Source organism: Colius striatus, chromosome 21, assembly GCF_028858725.1.
Source record: "Colius striatus isolate bColStr4 chromosome 21, bColStr4.1.hap1, whole genome shotgun sequence".
NCBI classification, from domain to species: Eukaryota; Metazoa; Chordata; class Aves; order Coliiformes; family Coliidae; genus Colius; species Colius striatus.
Window position 1 is genome coordinate 3,125,624 of NC_084779.1, and position 21,705 is coordinate 3,147,328.

Below are 21,705 nucleotides of genomic sequence, written 5' to 3' on the forward strand. Positions count from 1 at the left end.
ATAGCCCTCATGCTTCCCATAACCTGCTGATTCCTTGGTGTTCCCTATAACAGTTTGTGGCCCCCTGTAGCCCCCTCCCCTAGATCCTTGTAGGTGTATGGAACAGACCCTATAGCCCCTGTGCTCCCCATAGCAGCTGGGAGCCCTATAGATACCCCTCAGGACCCTGGTGCCTTCCCATAGTTCCTGTGCCCTCCTTACCCCCTACACCCCATAGCTCCTCCATGCTCCCTGTACCCCCACAGCACTTGTGCTGCTGGTGCTCAATAGTCCCCTTAGAAACCGCTTGTGCCCTCTATAGTCCCTGTACCTGTCGTGCTCCCTCTGTCTCCTATAGCCCCATAGTGCCCCGTGCCCTCACAGCCCCTGTACCCCCCTGTGTCCCCTACAGCCCCCATACCACTCTAAGTCCCTGGTGCCCTCATAACCCCTATAGCCTTCCATGTCCCCTATAGCCCCCATACCACCCTATGTCCCTGATGCCCTCATAACCACTACAGCCTTCCATGTCCCCTATAGCCCCCATACCACCCTAAGTCCCTGGTGCCCTCCATAACCTCCTATAGCCTCCTGTGTCCCCTATACCCCCCATACCACCCCATGCCACTGTGCCCTCCATAGCCCCTGTACCCTCCTGTGTCCCCTATACCCCCCATACCACCCCATGCCGCTGTGCCCTCCATAGCCCCTGTACCCTCCTGTGTCCCCTATGCCCTCATACCACCCCATGCCCCTGTGCCCTCCATACCCCTGTGCCCTCCATACCCACCCCCTATAGCCTACTGTATCCCTTTAGCCCCCATCCCACCCCGTGCCCCTGGTGCCCTCCCAGCCCCTGCACCCTCCTGTGTCCCCTGCAGCCCCCACACTGCCCCGAGCCCGGTAGGATGTCCAATGTCCCCACTCGTGTCAACCCCGTGTCCCCATGAGCACCCCCAGAGGTGCCCCGTTGTGCCCTCCACGGCGTCCCCACGCACCCCCCGAGCCCCTGCAGAAGTTCCCAGTCGTGTCCCCCCGTGTGCCCACGGCCCCCCGTGTCCCCGCAGAAGTTCCCCGTTGTGTCCCCCACGGTGTCCCCACGCACTCCGCAGCCCCCGTGGGCGTGCACAGAGCTGCTGTCCCCCTGTCCCCACGCCCTCCGTGTCCCCGCAGAAGTTCCCCCCGTGTCCCCACGTCCTCTCATGTCCCCGCAAAAGCTCACAGAGGTTCCCCCGTGCCTCCCCGTGTCCCCGCAGCAGTTTCCCCCGTGTCCCCGCGTCCTCCCGCGCCCCCGCAAAACTTCACAGAAGTTGCTCCCCGTGTCCCCGCAAAGTTCCCTCCGCACCCCCACGGCCCCCAGTGCCCCCGCAAAACTTCACAGAAGTTGCTCCCACGCCCCTCGTGTCCCCGCACAAGTTCCCTTTGTGTCCCCTCCGTGTCCCCGCGTCCTCCCGTGCCCCCGCACAAGTTCTCTTGTGTCCCCCCCCGTGTTCCCCACGCCCCCCGTGTCCCTGCAAAAGTTCCCTTTGTCTTTTCCCCGTGTCCCCCACGCCCCTCGTGTCCCCGCAAAAGTTCTCTTGTGTTCCCCCCGTGTCCCCGCACAAGTTCCCTTGTGTTCCCCCCGTGTCCCCCACGCCCCTCGTGTCCCCGCAAAAGTTCCCTTGACTTCTCCCCGTGTTCCCCACGCCCCCCGTGTCCCCGCACAAGTTCCCTTGTGTTCCCCCCCGTCCCCGAGTCCTCCCGTGCCCCCGCAAAAGTTCCCTTTGTGTTCCCCCCGTGTCCCCCACGCCCCTCGTGTCCCCGCACAAGTTCTCTTGTGTTCCCCCAGTGTCCCCGCAGAAGTTCCCTTGACTTCCTCCCGTGTTTCCCACGCCCCTCGTGTCCCCGCACAAGTTCCCTTTGTGTTCCCCCTGTGTCCCCCACGCCCCTCGTGTCCACGCAAAAGTTCTCTTGTGTCCCCCCAGTGTTCCCCACGCCTCCCATGTCCCTGCAAAAGTTCCCTTTGTCTTTCCCCCGTGTCCCCCACGTCCCCCATGTCCCCGCAAAAGTTCTCTTGTGTTCCCCCCGTGCCCCCGCACAAGTTCTCTTGTGTTCCCCCCCTGTCCCCGCAAAAGTTCTCTTGTGTTCCCCCCGTGTCCCCGCAAAAGTTCTCTTATGTTCCCCCCGTGTCCCCGCACAAGTTCCCTTGTGTTCCCCCCGTGTCCCCGCGTCCTCCCGTGCCCCCGCACAAGTTCCCTTGTGTTCCCCCCCGTCCCCGAGTCCTCCCGTGACCCCGCAAAAGTTCCCTTTGTGTTCCCTCTGTGTCCCCCACGCCCCTCGTGTCCACGCAAAAGTTCTCTTGTGTCCCCCCAGTGTTCCCCACGCCCCCCATGTCCCTGCAAAAGTTCCCTTTGTCTTTCCCCCGTGTCCCCCACGCCCCCTGTGTCCCCGCAAAAGTTCTCTTGTGTTCCCCCCGTGTCCCCGCACAAGTTCCCTTGTGTTCCCCCCGTGTCCCCGCGTCCTCCCGTGCCCCCGCACAAGTTCACCGAAGTCCCGCCCCTCGCCCCCCACCGCCCCGGTGCCCCGCACCGCTCGCGGCCGTGCCCCCCGCGTCCCCCCCGCTCCCCTCCCCCCGTGGGCGCGGTCGCGGGTGGCTCCTCCCCGCGCGGGCCGGGGCCGGGGCCGGGGCCGGGGGCGGAGCGGGCGGGCGCGGCCGGAGCGGAGCCGGAGCGGAGCGCGGGGCCGGAGCGGGCGATGGGGCGGAGGGGGACAGCGGCCATGGGGCCCCTCCTGCTGCTCGCGGCTCTCCTCGGGGTGAGTGTGTCCCCCGCAACGCCGCGGGCCCACGGGAAACGGGGTTCACCCGGGATGTGTGTGTGTGTGTGTGTGTGTGGGGCGGGTGTCCCGCAAGGAGTTGGGGTGTCCCGGGGGGGTTTGGGGCTCCTCAGAGGGGTTGGGGTCCCTTGGAAGGGGTTGGAATCCATCCCCCCCCACGCAGCTGAGCTCCCCCCACGGGGTTGGGGTCCCCTTCTCCCGTGGAGTGGGGTCCCTTGGAGGAGTTGAGGGACACTTCTTGGAGGAGTTGGAGTCTCCTGGAAGGGGCTGGAATCCCCCCACGGGGTTGGGGTCGGGATCCCCCCCCCCGACGGCGTTGGGATCCTCCCACGGAGTTGGGGTCCATTGGAGGATTTGAGGTACCCCCACGGCGTTGGGGTCCCCTGGAAGGGGTTGGAATTCCCCTCCAGAGTTGAGGTTCCCCCACGGGATGGTTCCCCCATGGAGTGATGTCCCTTGGAGGAGTTGGGGGTCTCCTGGAAGGGGTTGGGATCCCCCCAAGGCATTGGGGTCCCCTCACGGAGCCAGGGTGTGTCCCCCGATGGAATGGGGTCCATTGGAGGAGTTGGGGTCCCCCCAAGGCGTTGGAGTCCCCTAGAAGAGGTTGGAGTGTGGGTTTTGGGTTCCCCCACAGGACTGGGGACCCCCCCACAGGATTGGGGACCCTCCCCTCCCCATAGTGGGGTGTGTAGGAGGAGTTGGGGTCTCTTGGAGGAGTTGAGGCCCCCTAGAAAAGGTTGGAATCCCCCTCTCCCTGGATTTGGGGTTCCCCCTCTGGAGTGGGATGCCTCAGATGAGTTGGGGTCCCCCCCGAAAGCTGCAAGAGGTCACGGGGTTCCCACTATTGTGCTCCAATTGCTGAGGGAATTGGGGGTCCCTCCCAATTTGGGATTTGGGGACCCCCATCACCTCTCGAGGCCCCTCAGGGAACTGAGGTCCGAGGGGAGGAGGGTCCCCCCAGTTTCCCCCCCCGAAGAGAACTGGGGTCCCCCAAAACACAGCACACCCAGAGTCACCCTGCCCTGCCCTCCCTGGGGTCAGGGGGGTCCCCAGCATCCCCCAGCCCCCCCGGGGGACCCCACAGCTCCCCTCACCCTGGGTGGGGGCCACATAGAAGGACACATCCTGCTTTTTGGGGTGCTGTTCCCCCCGTTCCCATCCCATCCCCCCCCCCCCCCCCGGCTAAATTTAAAGGGTGACGGGTGGCGCCGGCCACCCTAAAAATAACTCTCCCAAAATACCCCCCCGGGCGGCTTGGGGAGGTCTGGGGGTGCCCCTGGGGGGGGGGGGGCTGGGCCTGGGGGTGCCCCTGCAGGGGAGGTCACACCCAGCTGGGGTGTGTAGGGGGTGGGTGACACTTCTGGGTGCCCCCACCCGGGAGGGTGCAGGGTGGGTTTGCACCTTGGGCCAGGGCACCCCATTATTTAAAGAGGGGGGGTCTTCAAGCACTTGAGGGGGGGCTTATGGTGAATTGGGGGGGCCCTCTGCCGGGGGGGCTTGGTTTGGGGCTGGGACAGTGCCCGGGGCTGAGAACAGAGGGGGCCTTGTTGCTCAGGGCCATGCTGGCAGTGCTGCCCCCCCCCGTGGGGCTCCCACCCACGTCCCTGGGGGGGGTGGGGTGATGGGGGGGTGGGGTGTGGAGTTGGGGAGGGGGGGATTTCCCTCCTTGGATCCTCCCCTCAGCCCCCCACCGGCCCCATTCCGCTACGGGACAGGGACAGGAGTGGCACCCCAATAATCCCCCACCCCAGCTTCCCGGGATGCTGAGGAATGGCAGTGCCCCCCCCCTCCCCCAGCAAAATGCGGGGGGGGGCACCCACTCCACGGGGCACTGGCGTGGGGCGGGGGGAGGGGGATGCCCACACCCCCCAGGGCTGCGAAGGGTTAAGAGGGGGCGAGGGCGCAGCAGGAATGCGCGATAAGATCGCCAGGCCCGGGGGGAGGCGGGAGGGGGGGTTTCCCCCCACCCCCACGCACACGCGTGTGCGCGCACCCCCCCACCCCCCATCCCCCCCCAACCCCCCGGGGCTCTGCTTTGCTCTCGCACGCTCGGGCACGGTCGCGGGGCGCGATCCCACGCAGCCTGGGGGGGAGGGGGGGGTGTGGGGGGGTATTTAGGGGGGTTTGTGGGTTCGTGGCCCCCCGCGGGGACACTTCTTGGGGACCTCATCCCCCCCCCCCCCCCCCTCCGTGTCCCCCCCCCCCATCCCCCTCCCGCGCACGTGGCCCCGCGGGCTCCCGACGCTTTCCCATCGCCAAAGATGGCCCGGCCGGGAGGAGGAGGAGGAGGAGGAGGAAGGGCGGCTGGGAGGGGGACATGGGGGGGGACGGGGGGGGGAGCCCAACTCCACGGTCGGCTCCCCTCGATGTCCTTAGGGCGTGTCTCCCCCAGCACCCAAACACCACCCCCCACCTCCCCCAAACTCCAACCCAAACTCCGTTTTGGGACAAATTAGGCAATGCCAGCGGGAAGGAATGCGGCGGGGGGGGGGGGGGGGGGGAAGCATAGTTTTGGGGGGCTCCTTGTTCCTCCCCCCGCTTTGCCCTCCCCTCTCCCCGGTACTGACCGTGACCCCGCAGCTGTTTTCACCCCCAAATTGGCGGGGGTGGATGTGGGGGGGGTACAGGCAGCTGCTTCCCCCCTCCCCACGGGACCAGCATCCCGCCAGCTGTGCTGGCAGCTAAACCCCCCCCCTAAACCTATGGGGGGGTCCCCTCGGTCCCGGGGGGCTCCCAGGGGAGGGAGAAGGTTTGGGGATGGAAATACCTCTTGGCCCTGACCTTGGGGGAACAATAAGGCTGAAGGGGGGGCAGCTATTAATAACCCCCCCCGGTTATTATTCCTGCTGTGCGTCACCTCCTCTTCCTCGCCCGGATGAAGTAAAGGGGGGGAGGGGGGGCACAGACAGATTGGGGGAGGGACAGAAAGACTTGGGGGGGGGGACACAGATTGAGGGGGGGTACTGAGACATTGGGGGGTGTACAGGCAGACTGGGGGGTGGACAAAGAGATTGGGGGGGACAGAAAGATTTGGGGGTGCACAGAAAGACTGTGGGGGGATAGAGATTGGGGGAGACAGATGGAGGAGGGTGGAAAGATTGGGGGGTGCACAGCAAGATAGAGGGGACAGAAAGATTGGAGGGGGACAGAGATTGGGGGGAGCAGAGTCAGATAGGGAGGGGGACAGAAAGATTGGGGGTGCACAGTTAGATTTAGGGAGTGTGGAATGACTGAGGGGGCACAGTCATTTAAAGGGGGGCAGAAAGATTGGGGGGAGCACAGCCAGATTGGAGGGGGACACAGCCATATTGAGTGAGGGGGGGACAGAGAGATTAGGGGGGACAGAAAGATTGGGGGGGACAGTCAGATTGAAGGGGGATAGAGAGATTGGGGGGGCAGTCAGACTGGGGGAGACGGAAAGACTGGGGGGACACAACCAGATTGGGGGAGGTGGAAAGATTGGGGGTGCACAGCTCCAGACGGGACAGAAAGACTGAGGGAGGCAGAGCCAGGCTGGGGGAGGGGAACAGGAAGATTTGGGGGGCAGCACAATCAGACTCGGGGGGACAGAACGATCTGGGGGGGGCTCAGCCAGACTGAGGGGTTGTTGAGCTGCTCCTGCCCCGAATTTGGGGCGCAGGGTCCGTGGAGCGAAGCTGCACGTTGGCTGGGGTGGTGCTTCCTCGCCCTCCTCTTCCTCACCACTCCCCCTCCCGTGTGTGCTGTCCCCCGGGTGCGGGGCAGGGGTTGGGATCTGGGCTGCCCGAGTGGAAAATGTGAGCGGCGGCGGCAGCGTCCGGCCGGGCGCGGTGCCCCGGCAGCAGGGACGGGGGAACCGGCGGCTGCGGGGCCGTGGCACGGGGAGGCTTCCTGTGACAGGGCAGGGGGCACCGGCACCAGCCCCCCGCCCGGCACAGGATGGACGGCTGGCACGGCTCAGCACACACAGGCTCAGGGCATGTGTGCGGTGAGAGCTGAGCACCCACAGGCTCGGTGCATATGTGAGGAGGAGAGTGCTGAGCACCCACAGGCTCGGTGCACATGTGAGGTGAAAAGGTGCTGAGCACTCACAGGCTAGTGCACATGTGAGGAGGAGGGTGCTGAGCACTCACAGGCTCACTGCACATGTGAGGAGGAGGGTGCTGAGCACCCACAGACTCGGTGCACATGTGATGAGGAAGGTGCTGAGTACCCACAGACTCAGTACACATGTGAGGAGGAGGTTGCTGAGCACTTACGGACTCAGTGCACTTGTGGAGGGCTGAGCACCCACAGGCTCAGTGCACATGTGAGGAGGAGGGTGCTGAGCACCCACAGGCTTGGTGCACATTTGAGGAGGAGGGTGCTGAGCATCCACAGGCTTGGTGCACATTTGAGGAGGAGGGTGCTGAGCACTTACGGACTCAGTGCACTTGTGGAGGGCTGAGCACCCACAGACTCAGTGCACATGTGAGGAGGAGGGTGCTGAGCACCCACATGCTCAGTGCACATGTGAGGAGGAGGGTGCTGAGCACCCACAGACTCGGTGCACATGTGATGAGGAAGGTGCTGAGTACCCACAGACTCAGTACACATGTGAGGAGGAGGTTGCTGAGCACTTACGGACTCAGTGCACTTGTGGAGGGCTGAGCACCCACAGGCTCAGTGCACATGTGAGGAGGAGGGTGCTGAGCACCCACAGGCTTGGTGCACATTTGAGGAGGAGGGTGCTGAGCATCCACAGGCTTGGTGCACATTTGAGGAGGAGGGTGCTGAGTACCCACAGACTCAGTACACATGTGAGGAGGAGGTTGCTGAGCACTTACGGACTCAGTGCACTTGTGGAGGGCTGAGCACCCACAGGCTCAGTGCACATGTGAGGAGGAGGGTGCTGAGCACCCACAGGCTTGGTGCACATTTGAGGAGGAGGGTGCTGAGCATCCACAGGCTTGGTGCACATTTGAGGAGGAGGGTGCTGAGCACTTACGGACTCAGTGCACTTGTGGAGGGCTGAGCACCCACAGGCTCAGTGCACATGTGAGGAGGAGGGTGCTGAGCACCCACAGGCTCGGTGCACATTTGAGGAGGAGGGTGCTGAGCACCCACAGGCTCAGTGCACATTTGAGAGGAGAGTGCTGAGCACCCACAGGCTCGGTGCACATTTGAGGAGGAGGGTGCTGAGCACCCACAGACTCAGTGCACATTTGAGGAGGAGGGTGCTGAGCACCCACAGGCTCGGTGCACATTTGAGAGGAGAGTGCTGAGCACCCACAGACTCAGTGCACATTTGAGGAGGAGGGTGCTGAGCACCCACAGGCTCAGTGCACATGTGGATCCCTCTGTGCCTCAGTTTCCCCCCCTCTCTGCCTCCCGCCCCAAGTAGCAGCTGCTGTGGCACCCCCAGCTCCCTGCCCTGTGGTTCTGGGTGCCCCTGTCCCCACCCCCCCTGTGCCCCCCCCTTCATCCCCCGCCTAATCCCCCGCTGTTTGCACAGCAAAGTGCTGCCCCAACGCATTCCGCGCCGAGCGGGCGCCGCGGGCACACGCGTGTGGCACGGGGCCCGTGAGGCCAGGCTGCTGCTTGCACCCGCGTGTGCAACACAGGCATGCATGTGCAGGGCCATGGTGCCCCTTCCCCGCCTCACCCTGTGTCAGTGCAGTGTCCCTGCAGGGCTGCATGTGCTGCAGCAGGAATGCACGTGCACCCCTGGGGCGGTGGTGGTGCAAACATGGGTGTGCACACGTGGTGGTGCAAATGCGTGTGCCCAGCTGCAGGGTGGTGTGTGGCAGGCATGTGCCTGTCTTGGTGGGGCACACGTGGCAGTGGTGCACACATGGCAGTGGTGCACACAGCTGCAGCTCCATGCTGCTCTGCACAAGCTTCCTCGTGACACTGCCTGTAGCTAATGGTGCAAGTGCAGGTGTGCAGCCACCTGCTGGTGTGCACATGGGTCTCTGTATTGGTGCACCTGTGTAGTGGTGTAAATGAGTGTGCACAGCCAGGTGTCAGTGCACACATGCATTCCCCAGTGAGTGCATGCATGCAGTGCTGCACCTGCATGTGCACAGCCACCTGCTGGAGTGCATATAGGTCCCTATGTTGGTGCACACATGTAGTGATGTAAATGAGTGTGCACAGCCAGCTGTCAGTGTGCACATGTGTCCCTGTGTCAGTGCACTCTGGTAGTGGTGTAAATGAGTGTGCACAGCCAGGTGTCAGTGTGTATGTGTCCCTGTGTCAGTGCACTCTGGTACTGGTGTAAATGAGTGTGCACAGCCAGGTGTCAGTGTGCATGTGTCCCTGTGTCAGTGCACTCTGGTAGTGGTGTAAATGAGTGTGCACAGCCAGGTGTCAGTGTGCACATGTGTCCCTGTGTCAGTGCACTCTGGTAGTGGTGTAATAGAGTGTGCACAGCCAGGTGTCAGTGTGCACATGTGTCCCTGTGTCAGTGCACTCTGGTAGTAGTGTAAATGAGTGTGCACAGCCAGGTGTCAGTGTGCACATGTGTCCCTGTGTCAGTGCACTCTGGTAGTAGTGTAAATGAGTGTGCACAGCCAGGTGTCAGTGTGTATGTGTCCCTGTGTCAGTGCACTCTGGTACTGGTGTAAATGAGTGTGCACAGCCAGGTGTCAGTGTGCATGTGTCCCTGTGTCAGTGCACTCTGGTAGTGGTGTAAATGAGTGTGCACAGCCAGGTGTCAGTGTGCATGTGTCCCTGTGTCAGTGCACTCTGGTAGTGGTGTAAATGAGTGTGCACAGCCAGGTGTCAGCGTGCACATGTGTCCCTGTGTCAGTGCACTCTGGTACTGGTGTAAATGAGTGTGCACAGCCAGGTTTCAGTGCACACATGCATTCCCCAGTGAGTGCATGCATGCAGTGCTGCACCTGCATGTGCACAGCCACCTGCTGGAGTGCATATAGGTCCCTATGTTGGTGCACACATGTAGTGATGTAAATGAGTGTGCACAGCCAGCTGTCAGTGTGCACATGTGTCCCTGTGTCAGTGCACTCTGGTAGTGGTGTAAATGAGTGTGCACAGCCAGGTGTCAGTGTGTATGTGTCCCTGTGTCAGTGCACTCTGGTACTGGTGTAAATGAGTGTGCACAGCCAGGTGTCAGTGTGCATGTGTCCCTGTGTCAGTGCACTCTGGTAGTGGTGTAAATGAGTGTGCACAGCCAGGTGTCAGTGTGCACATGTGTCCCTGTGTCAGTGCACTCTGGTAGTGGTGTAATAGAGTGTGCACAGCCAGGTGTCAGTGTGCACATGTGTCCCTGTGTCAGTGCACTCTGGTAGTAGTGTAAATGAGTGTGCACAGCCAGGTGTCAGTGTGCACATGTGTCCCTGTGTCAGTGCACTCTGGTAGTAGTGTAAATGAGTGTGCACAGCCAGGTGTCAGTGTGTATGTGTCCCTGTGTCAGTGCACTCTGGTACTGGTGTAAATGAGTGTGCACAGCCAGGTGTCAGTGTGCATGTGTCCCTGTGTCAGTGCACTCTGGTAGTGGTGTAAATGAGTGTGCACAGCCAGGTGTCAGTGTGCATGTGTCCCTGTGTCAGTGCACTCTGGTAGTGGTGTAAATGAGTGTGCACAGCCAGGTGTCAGCGTGCACATGTGTCCCTGTGTCAGTGCACTCTGGTACTGGTGTAAATGAGTGTGCACAGCCAGGTGTCAGTGTGCATGTGTCCCTGTGTCAGTGCACTCTGGTAGTGGTGTAAATGAGTGTGCACAGCCAGGTTTCAGTGCACACATGCATTCCCCAGTGAGTGCATGCATGCAGTGCTGCACCTGCATCTGCACAGCCAGGTGTCAGTGCACATATGCATTCCCCAGTGAGTGCATGCATGCAGTGCTGCACCTGCATCTGCACAGCCAGGTGTCAGTGCATCTGTCCCTGTGTTAGTGCACCCATGCAGTGGTGCAAACGAGTGTGCATATCCAGGTGTCAATGCACATGTGTCCCTGTGTGCACAGCCCATGTCCCCTGGCACTGCCCCTGTGCCCACCCCTCAGTGTGCCCAGGCTGTAGGACTGTGACTCACTGCCTGGCCCTGCCAGTGCCCACCCAGGTGCCCCCCTCCCTGTGCTGAGGGCTGGCACCAAGAGGGGTGACACGTGTGTCCCCAGGTCAGCGGTGGCACCCAGGGCTTGCCCGAGAGCTCCTTCCCCGAGGACACAGTGGCCGATCACGTCGGGGGCACGCGGGGCCGGCGCTTCTACCGGCACCTCTCCGATGATGAGGACCTGGTGGCATCCGGCGGTGAGTGGGCACCATGGGGGGGTGTCACCATGAGTGAGTGCCACCCTGGGTGCTACTTACACTGTCCCCATTGCAGGTGGCACCAGGACTTGGTGGCAACCAGCAGTAAGGTGGCACCAAGTGGGTGGGTGCCACCATGGATAGGTGTCCCCGTGAGTGGGTTCCACCATGGATGGGAGTCACCATGAGTGGGTATCACCATAGATGGATGCCACCATGGATAAGTGCCACCATGAGTGGGTGCCACCCTGTGTGCCACTCACATTGTGCCCATTGCAGATGGCACCAGGACCTGGTGGCATCTGGTGGTAAGGTGTCACTGGGTGGGTAGGTGTCCCCATGAGCGGGTGTCACCACAGATGGGTGCCACCATGGGTAGGTGTCCCCATGAGTGGGTGCCACCCCGTGTGCCACTCACATCGTTCCCTTTGCAGATGGCACCAGGACCTGGTGGCACCAGAACCTGGTGGCATCTGGTGGTAAGGTGTCACTGGGTGGGTAGGTGTCCCCATGAGCGGGTGTCACCACAGATGTGTGCCACCATGGGTAGGTGTTCCCATGAGTGGGTGCCACCCTGTGTGCCACTCACATTGTGCCCATTGCAGATGGCACCAGGACCTGGTGGCATCTGGTGGCTGGGTGTCACCGAGTGGGTGGGTGCCACCACAGATAGGTGCCACCATGGATAGGTGTCCCCATGAGTGGGTGCCACCGAGTGCCACTCACCCTGTCCCCATTGCAGATGGCAGCGGGGAGGACGGCAGCGGCGTCCCTTGGCCACCGACCTCCCGTGTACCCCCCATTGGGTTGGCATCCACCGGTAAGGGCTGAGCTGACAGTGGGGTGCTGCCTGTCCCCTGGATGCCACCTGCCTGGCACCACTCTCAACCTCTGTCTCCTCTCCATCCTCATCTTCTTCTTCCTCCTCCTCTTCCTCCTCCTCCTCCTCCTCGGTGGGCAGTGCCCGGCCCCGCCCCCGCGCCGGCGGGCATGGTGGTGGCCGAGCCCGAGGACGACCCCCCAGTGAGTAAGTGACACATTTTGGGGGACCCCCTTTTCCCCTCTTTACTTCACCCCACTTTTTCCTCTTCAGTGCCATTGACTGGGGGAGGGCACCCCCCAAATCCTGGGTGTGTGTGGGGGGTGTCTCAGCCGAATGGGGGGGGAGGGACACAGCTGGATGAGGGAAGGTCACAGCTGTGTGTGGGGTCACGGGGGGGGGGGTTTAGGGGGTGCCAGTGCCACCCCCACATTTTTACACCCCCTCCTCATTGTTTACCCCCCTGCCCTCACTATTAACCCCTCCTCTCCGTTTTTAACCCCTTCCTCCCCAGTTTATTTCCGGGCTCTGGTGAACTTCACCCACAGCATCGATTACAGCCCCCGGCTGGAGGACCCCGACTCCGAGGAATTTCGGGAGATTTCCGAAGCTGTGGTGGATGCTGTAAGGGAGGAAGGGGGCAGGGGAAAGTGCTGAGGGTGGGGGCACCCAAAAGAGCATCCTGACCCCCCCATCCTCTCATTTTCTGTCCCCCACAACTCCCCTTCTCCCCTATCAGCTGGAGTCGGAGTATTACAAAGTGCCTGGGGAGCAGGTGGTCAGCGTGGTCTTCATCAAGTGAGCTGGGGGAGGGGGGATTTTGGGGGAGATTTGGGGGTCTGAGAGGCTTTGGGGGGGTAAGGAGGGTCAGAGGGTTTGGGAGTGCAGGGGAAGGTTGAGAGGGGCAAAAGGAACTGGGAAGTTTGGAGGAGTTTGGGGGACTTGTAGGGTTTACAGAGGCAAAGGAGATTTCGGGGGGCTGGGGAGGGATGGGGACGTTTGGGGGGGCCAGAGGAATTGGGGAGGTGGGGAGGAATTGGAAGGCAGTGGGGAGGTTGTGGGAGTGCCCTGAGGAGGTTTTGTGGGGGGTGTTTGGGGTGCAGGAAGGGTTAGAGGGTGGGTGGTTTGGGTTGGTGAGAGGGGTTTATGGGTGCTGGGGAGGTGTTGGGAGAGATGGGGGGTGTGGGGATGGGGAGGTTTGGAGGTGAAGGGCAGGTTTGGGCATGATGGGGAGATTTGGGGGTGGCTGTGAGGTGGTTTAGGGGTGATGGAGAGGGTTGGGGGGGACAACAGGAAGGTCCAAGATGTCAGTGGGAAGGTTTAGGGGATGACAGAGAAGTGTGGGGAGCTAGTGGGGTGTTTGGGGGTGATGATGAGATTGGGGAGTGCAGGGGATTGTGGAGATTTGGGGGTGAAGGGAAAGTTTAGGGGTGATGGGAAGGTTGGAAGAAGCTGTGGGGTGGTTTAGGGGTGATGGAGGGGGTTGGGGGGCAACAAGGAGGCCCAAGGAGGCAGTGGGAGAGTTTGGGAGATGACAGAGAAGTCTGAGGGGACAGAGAGATATTTGAGGGTACAGGGGAGTCTTGAGAGGGTGCAATAGGGAGCTTTTGGGGTGCTATCCCCCCTTTCCCACCCACTAGAGAGGTAGAAGGTGACATCTTCGTGGAGCTGGACGTGGGCTCGGAGGGCAACGAGGCCGAGGGGCAGCTGGAGGGGGTCCTGCGGGACCTGCTGGCCACTGGCTCCATCGCCTCCTACCAAACCTCCCCCCTCGGCTTCCAGTTCAGGCGCCTGGGGGCTGGTGAGTGCTGCTGGGAGGGGCCCTGGGGGAGGTCTGGGGGGGCTCTGAGGGGTTTTGAGGGTGGGGCCATGGGATGGGGAGCTCAGATCATCCCATCGCCGGGTACCGTCGGGTCTCAGATCTCCCTCTGCACCCCTGCGTGGGGGAGGGAGCTGGATAGTGGGCAGGGAGGGGGGGTGACCCTGATTGTGGGTGTCATTGTGTGTGTGTGTCACCCCCAAACCAGTGACCCCCCAGCCTCGTGCCTGCACCCCGCTGGAGTTCAGCTGCGGCAGCGGCGAGTGCGTGGCCAGCGAGTACCGCTGCGACCGCCGGCCCGACTGCCGCGACGCCTCCGACGAGCACGGCTGTGGTGAGCCCCCCCAGCCCCCCCATAGCCCCCCTAAACCCCTCCACACCCCCATAGCCCCCCCTAAACCCCTCCACACCCCCATAGCCCCCCCTAAACACCTGCTTCCCTACATAGCCCCCCACACCCCCCTTTTGTGCTCAGAACACCTATCAACACCCCCATTCCCCCAACATCCTCCTGCACCCCCGTTTCCCCCGTGTAGCCCCCCATAACCCTCCCACACCCCCATTTCCCTTTCCATATCCCCCATAACCCCCCCATTACACCCCATTTCCTCCTATAGTCCCTTTACACCCCCATTTTACTCCTATAAACCCCCATAAACCACCTCACACCCCAATTTCTCCCTATAGCCCCCCATAACCCCCCCAACCCCACTTTTCCCCCATACTCTAATAAACCCTCCTGCACCCCTATTTCTCTCTGTGGCCCCCATAACCCCCCCATTTCATCCTATAACCCCCCACACCCTCATTTCTCCCTATAGCCCCCATAACCTCCACACTCCCACTTTTCCTATACCCTCATAAGCCCCCCTGCACCCCCCACTTCTCCCTATAAGCCCTCCACACCCCCATATTCCTCCTACACTCCCCTACCTTCATAAACCCCCCCTGTATCCCCATCCCCCCCAGAGCCCCCATAATCCCCACACTCCCAATTTCCCTATAGCCTCATAACACCCTGCACCTCATTTCTCCCTATAACCCGCCTGCACCCCCATTCTCCCCTGCACCCTCATAGATCCCCCTGCATCCCCATTCCCCCCATAGCCCCCAGAACCCCCTGCACCCCATTTCTCCCTATAACCCCCCTGCACCCCCATTCTCCCCTGCACCCTCATAGACCCCCCTGCATCCCCATTCCCCCCATAGCCCCCAGAACCCCCTGCACCCTATTTCTCCCTATAACCCCCCTGCACCCCCATCCTCCATCTGCACCCTCATAGACCTCTGCACCCCCATTCCCCCCATAGCCCCCAGAAGCCCCTGCACCTCATTTCTCCCTATAACCCCTCTGCACCCTCATCCTCCATCTGCAACCTCATAGATCCCCCTGCACCCCCATTCCCCCCTATAGCTCCCAGAACCCCCCCATTTCATCCTATAAGCCCCCACACCCCCATGCCTCCTCATACCCCCTGCACCTCCATATTCCCCCTACACCTTCATAGACCTCCCTGCACCCCCATTCCCCCCATAGCCCTCAGAACCCCCTGCACCCCATTTCTGCCTATAACCCCCCTGCACCCCCATCCTCCATCTGCACCCTCATAGATCCCCCTGCACCCCCATTCCCCCCATAACCCTCAGAACCTCCTGCACCCCATTTCTGCCTTTAACCCCCCCTGCACCCTCATCCTCCCCCTGCACCCTCATAGATCCCCCTGCACCCCCATTCCCCCCATAGCCCTCAGAACCCCCTGCACCCCCATCCTCCCCCTACACCCTCATAAACACCCCCAGCACCCCCATTCCCCCCTTTAGCCCCCAGAACCCGTCCATTTCATCCTATCCCCCCCTACACCCCCATTCCTGCACCCCCATATTCCCCCCACACCCTCAGAACCCCCCTCAATCCCCACAGACCCCCCCTCTCCGCGGCCGCCCCCCACCACGGCCCGGCCCAGCACTCCCCGGCCGCTCAGCACCGCCGCCGCCGCCGTCACCACCGCGGCCCCCCCGCGGCGCCTCGGCACCCCCCGGCCCCCCAGACCCGCGGTGGGGGGGTGCCCGGGGGGTGAAGCCCCCTGTGCCGACGGGCGCTGCGTCCCCCGCGATTACCTGTGCGACGGCGAACGCGACTGCGCCGACGGCAGCGACGAGGAGGCGTGTGGTGAGCCGGGCAGGGGCAGGGCAGGGGGCACATGGCACCCTGTGGCATCCTGATGTTGAGCTGCAGAGTTGGGCACAGAGCAACCTGCTGAGGGGCACCAAGGGCAGAGTCCTGCAGCTGGGGAGGAACAAGCCCATGAGCAGCACAGGCTGGGGGTGACCTGCTGGAGAGCAGCTCCAGGACAGAGACCTGGCAGTGCTGGGGGAGAACAAACTCAACATGAGCAGCAACGTGGCCTCGTGGGCAAGGGGCCAGTGGCAGCCTGGGGGCAGCAAGAGAGTGTGGGCAGCAGGGTGAGGGAGGTTGTGCTGCCCCTCTGCTCTGCCCTGCTGAGGCCTCATCTGGAGTCCTGTGGCCAGTGCTGGGCTCCCCAGCTGCAGAGAGACAGGGAACTGCTGCAGAGAGGCCAGTGCAGGGCCAGCAAGGTGCTGAGGGGCTGGAGCATGTGTGTGAGGAGGAAAGGCTGCAGCCCTGGGGCTGTTCAGCCTGGGGAAGAGAAGCCTGAGCTCAAGGGAACCTTATCAATGCTGATAAATCCCTAAAGGGTGGGTGTCAGGAGGATGGGGTCAGTCATCATTCTGTGGTGCCCAGTCACAGGACAAGGGGTGATGGACACAGGCTGAAGAACAAGAAGTTGCACTTAAACATATGGAGCAAGTCCTTTGGTGCTGGGGTGAGGGAGCCCTGGCCCAGGCTGCCCAGGGAGGGTGTGGAGGCTCCTTCTCAGGAGGTTTCCAACCCCACTTGGACACATTCCTGTGCCCCCTGAGCCAGGGGAACCTGCTTGAGCAGGGGGGTTGGACTAGATGTAGCTCTAAAGGTCCCTTCCAGCCCCCACCACTCTGTGATTCTATGATTCTATGGCTGCTGACCCAACCCCTCCAATCCCCCCCATACCCCCACCCCTCAGGCACCCCGTCGCCCTGCGAGCCCAACGAGTTCAAGTGCCGCAACGGGCACTGTGCCCTCAAGCTGTGGCGATGCGACGGCGAGAACGACTGCGGCGACGGCTCTGATGAGAGCGACTGCCGTGAGTGCCCAGGGAAAAGAGGGCTTTTGGGGACACCTCAGGTGACACAGTGACCCATGAACCCTTCCCTGGCCCTGTTGCAGCCACCAAAGCTCCCGGTGCGGCGTGTGGGCCGGCGGAGTTCCGCTGTGTGAGCAGCGGCAGCTGCATCCGCGCCAGCTACCAGTGCGACCGTGAGCCCGACTGCCCCGACCGCTCCGACGAGGTTGGCTGCGGTGAGTGGCACCGGGGTGGGCAGCAGTGCCCGGGGAAGGGGATGTGTCTGCCTGGGGAGGGGGCACAGCACCACAGGAAGGGGTATGTGTGTGCTTGGGGAGGGCTGAGGGAGTCGGTGCGCTGGTGGTGCTGTGCCCAGGGTGTGTGGTGCTGTGGCACTAGGCTGGGGACACAGTGGCACTGCACCAAGCTGGGGACACTCTGCCTGAGCTGTGCCAGGGTCCCTGTGGCATGGGACTGGGCTGGGGACACAGTGTCATGGCACCAGGCTGGAGATCCTGTGCCTGAGCTGTGCCAGGGTCCCTGTGCCATGACATTGAGCTGTGCCAGGGTCCCTGTGCCATGGCACCAAGCTAGGGACACAGTGTCATGGCACCAGGCTGGGGACACCATATGATGTCATTGGGCTGGGGACAGTGTGCCCAGAGTCCCTGTGCCATGGCACTGAGCTGGGGACACAGTGTCATGGCACCAGGCTGGAGATCCTGTGCCTGGGCTGTGCCAGGGTCCCTGTGCCGTGACACTGAGCTGTGCCAGGGTCCCTGTGCCATGGCATCAAGCTGGGGACAGTGTGCCCAGAGTCCTTGTGTCATGGCACTGAACTGTGCCAGAGTCCTTGTGCCATGGCACCAAGCTGGGGACACTGTGCCATGACACTGTGCTGGGGACACTGTGCCAGGAGACCCTGTGCCCGCGGTGCCACGCTGGGGACACGGTGCCAGGGCACTCGGGGCTGTGGGTGTCAGGAGATGGGTGTTGGGGTGTGTGGGTGTCAGAGTGTGCAGTGTGGTGATGGGGGGCGTGGGCAGTGCCCCCGCAGGTGGTGACGCTCCCGCGCGAGGCGGTGACGGCCGTGCCAGGGCAGACGGTCACCCTGAGCTGCCGTGCCACCGGTGTGCCCACCCCCATCGTCACCTGGCGCCTCAACTGGGGACATCCCCCCCACGGGCACAGGTGGGATGGCGTGGGATGGCGTGGGATGGCATGGGATGGCATGGGAGGGTGTGTTTTGGGGCAGGGCTTGCACATAAACGGGGCACCGAGGGGTCTGGGCTCTGCTCTGGGTGCTGGGGGTGCCAGGTTTGGGGGATTCCAGGGGATGCTGGGGGTAGGAAGTGATGGGTTTGGGAGGCTCCAGGGGATGCTGGTGGTGGGGGATTCCAGGTTTGGGAAGTTTGGAGGGGTTCCAGAGGGCGCTGGAGGTGAGGGGATGCTGGATTTGGCGTGTTCTGGATGAGGGGATGCTGGATTTGGGTGCTGGGGGTGGGGGGTGCTGGGTTTGGGGTGTTCCAGGAGATGCTGGAGGTGGGAGGTGCTGGGTTTGGGGGGTTCCATAGGCTGCTGGGGGTGGGGTTGCTGGGTTTCAGGGGTTCCAGGGGATGCTGGAGGTGCTGGGTGCTGGGTTTTGGGGGTTCCAAGGGCTGGGAGGTTTGGGGCATTCCAGGGGGTGCTGGTGCTGGGAGTGGGAGGTGCTGAGTTTCGGGGATTCCAGGGGGTGCTGGGAGTGGGTTTGGGGGTTTCCAGGGGATGCTGGTGCTGGGGTGGGAGGTACTGAGCGTGGGAGTTCCAGGGGGTGCTGGGAGTGGATTTGGGGGGTTCCAGGGGGTGTTGGGAGTGGGTTTGAGGGGTTCTAGGGGATGCTGGTGCTGGGGTGGGAAGTACTGAGAGTGGGGGTTCCAGGGGGTGCTGGGAGTGGGTTTGAGGGGTTCTAGGGGATGCTGGTGCTGGGGTGGGAAGTACTGAGAGTGGGGGTTCCAGGGGGTGCTGGGAGTGGGTTTGGGGAGGTTCCAGGGGGTGCTGGTGCTGGGGGTGGGAGGTACTGGGAATGAGGGGTTCCAGGGGATGCTGGAGCTAGGGTGGGAGGTACTGGGAGTGAGGGTTCCAGGGGTTGCTGGGAGTGAGTTTGAGGGGTTCCAGGGGGTACTGGTGCTGGGGTGGGAGGTGCTGGGGATGGGGGGTTCCAGGAGGTGCTGGGAGTGAGTTTGGGGAGGTTCCAGGGGGTGCTGGTGCTGGGGGTGGGAGATGCTGGGAGTGGGGGGTTCCAGGGGGTGCTGGGTGTGAGTTTGGGGAGGTTCCAAGGGGTGCTGGGAGTGGGTTTGGGGGGTTCCAGGAGGTGTTGGGAGTGGGTGTGAGGGGTTCCAGGGGGTGCTGGGGATGGGGATGGGAGGTACTGGGAGTGGGAGGTTCCAGGGGTGCTGGTGCTGGGAGGTGGGAGGTGCTGGGTTTGGGGAGGTTCCAGGGGGTGCTGGGAGTGGGTGTGAGGGGTTCCAGGGGGTGCTGGGAGTGGGTTTGGGGGTTTCCAGGGGATGCTGGTGCTAGGGTGGGAGGTACTGAGCGTGGGAGTTCCAGGGGATGCTGGGAGTGGATTTGGGGAGGTTCCAGGGGGTGCTGGTGCTGGGGGTGGGAGGTACTGGGAATGAGGGGTTCAAGGGGGTGCTGGGAGTGGATTTGAGGGGTTCCAGGGGATGCTGGAGCTAGGGTGGGAGGTACAGGGAGTGAGGGTTCCAGGGGGTGCTGGGAGTGAGTTTGAGGGGTTCCAGGGGGTACTGGTGCTGGGGTGGGAGGTGCTGGGGATGAGGGGTTCCAGGAGGTGCTGGGAGTGAGTTTAGGGGGTTCCAGGGGGTGCTGGTGCTGGGGGTGGGAGGTACTGAGAGTGGGGGTTCCAGGGGGTGCTGGTGCTGGGGGTGGGAGGTACTGGGAGTGGGGGTTCCAGAGAGTGCTGGGAGTGGGTTTGGGGGGTTCCAGGGGGTGTTGGGAGTGGGTGTGAGGGGTTCCAGGGGGTGCTGGAGCTGGGGTGGGAGGTACTGGGAATGGGAGGTTCCGGGGGTGCTGGTGCTGGGAGGTGGGAGGTGCTGGGAGTGGGGGTTCCAGGGGGTGCTGGGGATGGGGATGGGAGGTGGGAGGTCCTGGAGGTGGGAGGTGCTGAGAGTGTGGGGTTCCAGGGGGTGCTGGGAGTGGGTGTGAGGGGTTCCAGGGGGTGCTGGGGATGGGGATGGGAGGTGGGTGGTCCTGGAGGTGGGAGGTGCTGAGAGTGTGGGGTTCCAGGGGGTGCTGGGAGTGGGTGTGAGGGGTTCCAGGGGGTGCTGGGGATGGGGATGGGAGGTGGGAGGTCCTGGAGGTGGGAGGCGCTGAGAGTGTGGGGTTCCAGGGGGTGCTGGGAGTGGGGGGCGCTGGGCATGCCGGGTGCCAACGGTGCCGTGCAGGGTGTCCATCGTGAGCGAGGCCGGCCAGGGCACCCTGACCATCCGGGATGTGAAAGAAGCCGACCAAGGTGCCTACACGTGCGAGGCCATCAACAGCCTGGGCATGGTGTTTGGCATCCCCGACAGCATCCTCACCGTCACGCGCCCCGGTGAGCCCCCCGCCGCCCTCCCTCTGTGTGTGTGTGTGTGTGTGTGTGTGTGTGTGTGTCCCCATGGCGCTGTCACTGTCATCTCTGCTGTGCCCCACAGGGCCTTGTCCCGAGGGTCACTTCCAGGTGCAGGGGACATCCCGCTGCCTGCCCTGCTTCTGCTTCGGGGTCACCACGTCCTGCCGCCACACCAGCCGCCACCGCCACCGCCTGCGCCTCCGCTTCGACCGGCCCGGAGACTTCAAGGGTGAGACAGGGACAGCCAGGGGCTGAGGGATGAGGGATGGGAGGAAGGGTTGGGGCTAAGGGACAGGGATGAGGGATGGGAGGTGAGGGATGAGAGACAGGGTTGAGGGACAAGAGTTGGGGGATGGGAATGAGAGTTGGGACCAGGGGACAGGGCTGAGGGATGGGAATGAGGTTTGGGGTCAAGGGATGAGGATGAGGGATGAGGGATGAGAGTTGGGGACGAGGGATGAGAGATGAGGGACATGGATGAGGGACAGGGATGAAGGATGGGAATGAGATTTGGGGCCAAGGGATGAGGGATGAGGATGAGGGACCAGGGATGAGAGTTGGGGACAAAGGATGAGAGATGAGAGACAGGGATGAGGGATGAGAGATGAGGGACAGGGACATGGATGAGGGACAGGGCTGAAGGATGAAAATGAGGTTTAGGGCCAAGAGATGAGGGGTGAGGATGAGGGACCAGGGATGAGAGTTGAGGACAAGGGACAGGGATGAGGGATGAGGAACAGGGATGAAGGTTACGGCTAAGGGACAAGGATGAGGGATGAGGGTTGGGGATGAGGAACAAGGAACAGGGCTGAGGGACAAGAGTTGAGGGACAGGAATGAGAGTTGGAGCCAAGGGATGAGAGATAAGAGATGATGGGGGACAGGGATGGGGGATGGGAATGAGATTTGGAGCCAGGAGACAGGGATGAGGGAGAGTTGAAGGATGAGGGTTGAAGCCAAGGGATGGGAGTTGTGGGATGGGAATGAGAGTTAGGGACAAGGATGAAGGTTGGGGATGAGGGACAGGGCTGAGGGACAAGAGTTGAAGGATGGGAATGAGAGTTGGGGCCAAGAGACAGATGAGGGAGGGACAGGGATGAGAGATGAGGGACAGGGCTGAGGGATGGGAATGAGAATTGGGGCTAGGGGACAGGGATGAGGGACAAGGGACAGGGACAGGGGATGAGAGATGAAGGACAGGGCTGAGGGATAGGAATGAGAGTTGGTGCCAAGGGACAAGGATGAGGGACAGAGA

The 21,705-nt window shown here is 62.7% G+C and overlaps 1 protein-coding gene across 1 annotated transcript in view; it reads left to right on the forward strand.

The window, feature by feature from the left end:
* The first annotated feature begins 2,682 nt into the window (after nucleotides 1–2,682).
* Nucleotides 2,683–21,705, forward strand: part of HSPG2 (heparan sulfate proteoglycan 2) — a 52,153-nt gene continuing 33,130 nt past the window's right edge. The window contains 13 exon segments of the mRNA XM_062013255.1: nucleotides 2,683–2,772; nucleotides 10,894–11,026; nucleotides 11,769–11,846; nucleotides 12,361–12,470; nucleotides 12,586–12,644; nucleotides 13,487–13,647; nucleotides 13,874–13,999; nucleotides 15,587–15,835; nucleotides 16,746–16,865; nucleotides 16,949–17,080; nucleotides 17,891–18,035; nucleotides 20,285–20,433; nucleotides 20,534–20,680. Coding sequence (XP_061869239.1) covers nucleotides 2,713–2,772; nucleotides 10,894–11,026; nucleotides 11,769–11,846; nucleotides 12,361–12,470; nucleotides 12,586–12,644; nucleotides 13,487–13,647; nucleotides 13,874–13,999; nucleotides 15,587–15,835; nucleotides 16,746–16,865; nucleotides 16,949–17,080; nucleotides 17,891–18,035; nucleotides 20,285–20,433; nucleotides 20,534–20,680 — 1,669 coding nt within the window. The 5' untranslated portion in view covers nucleotides 2,683–2,712.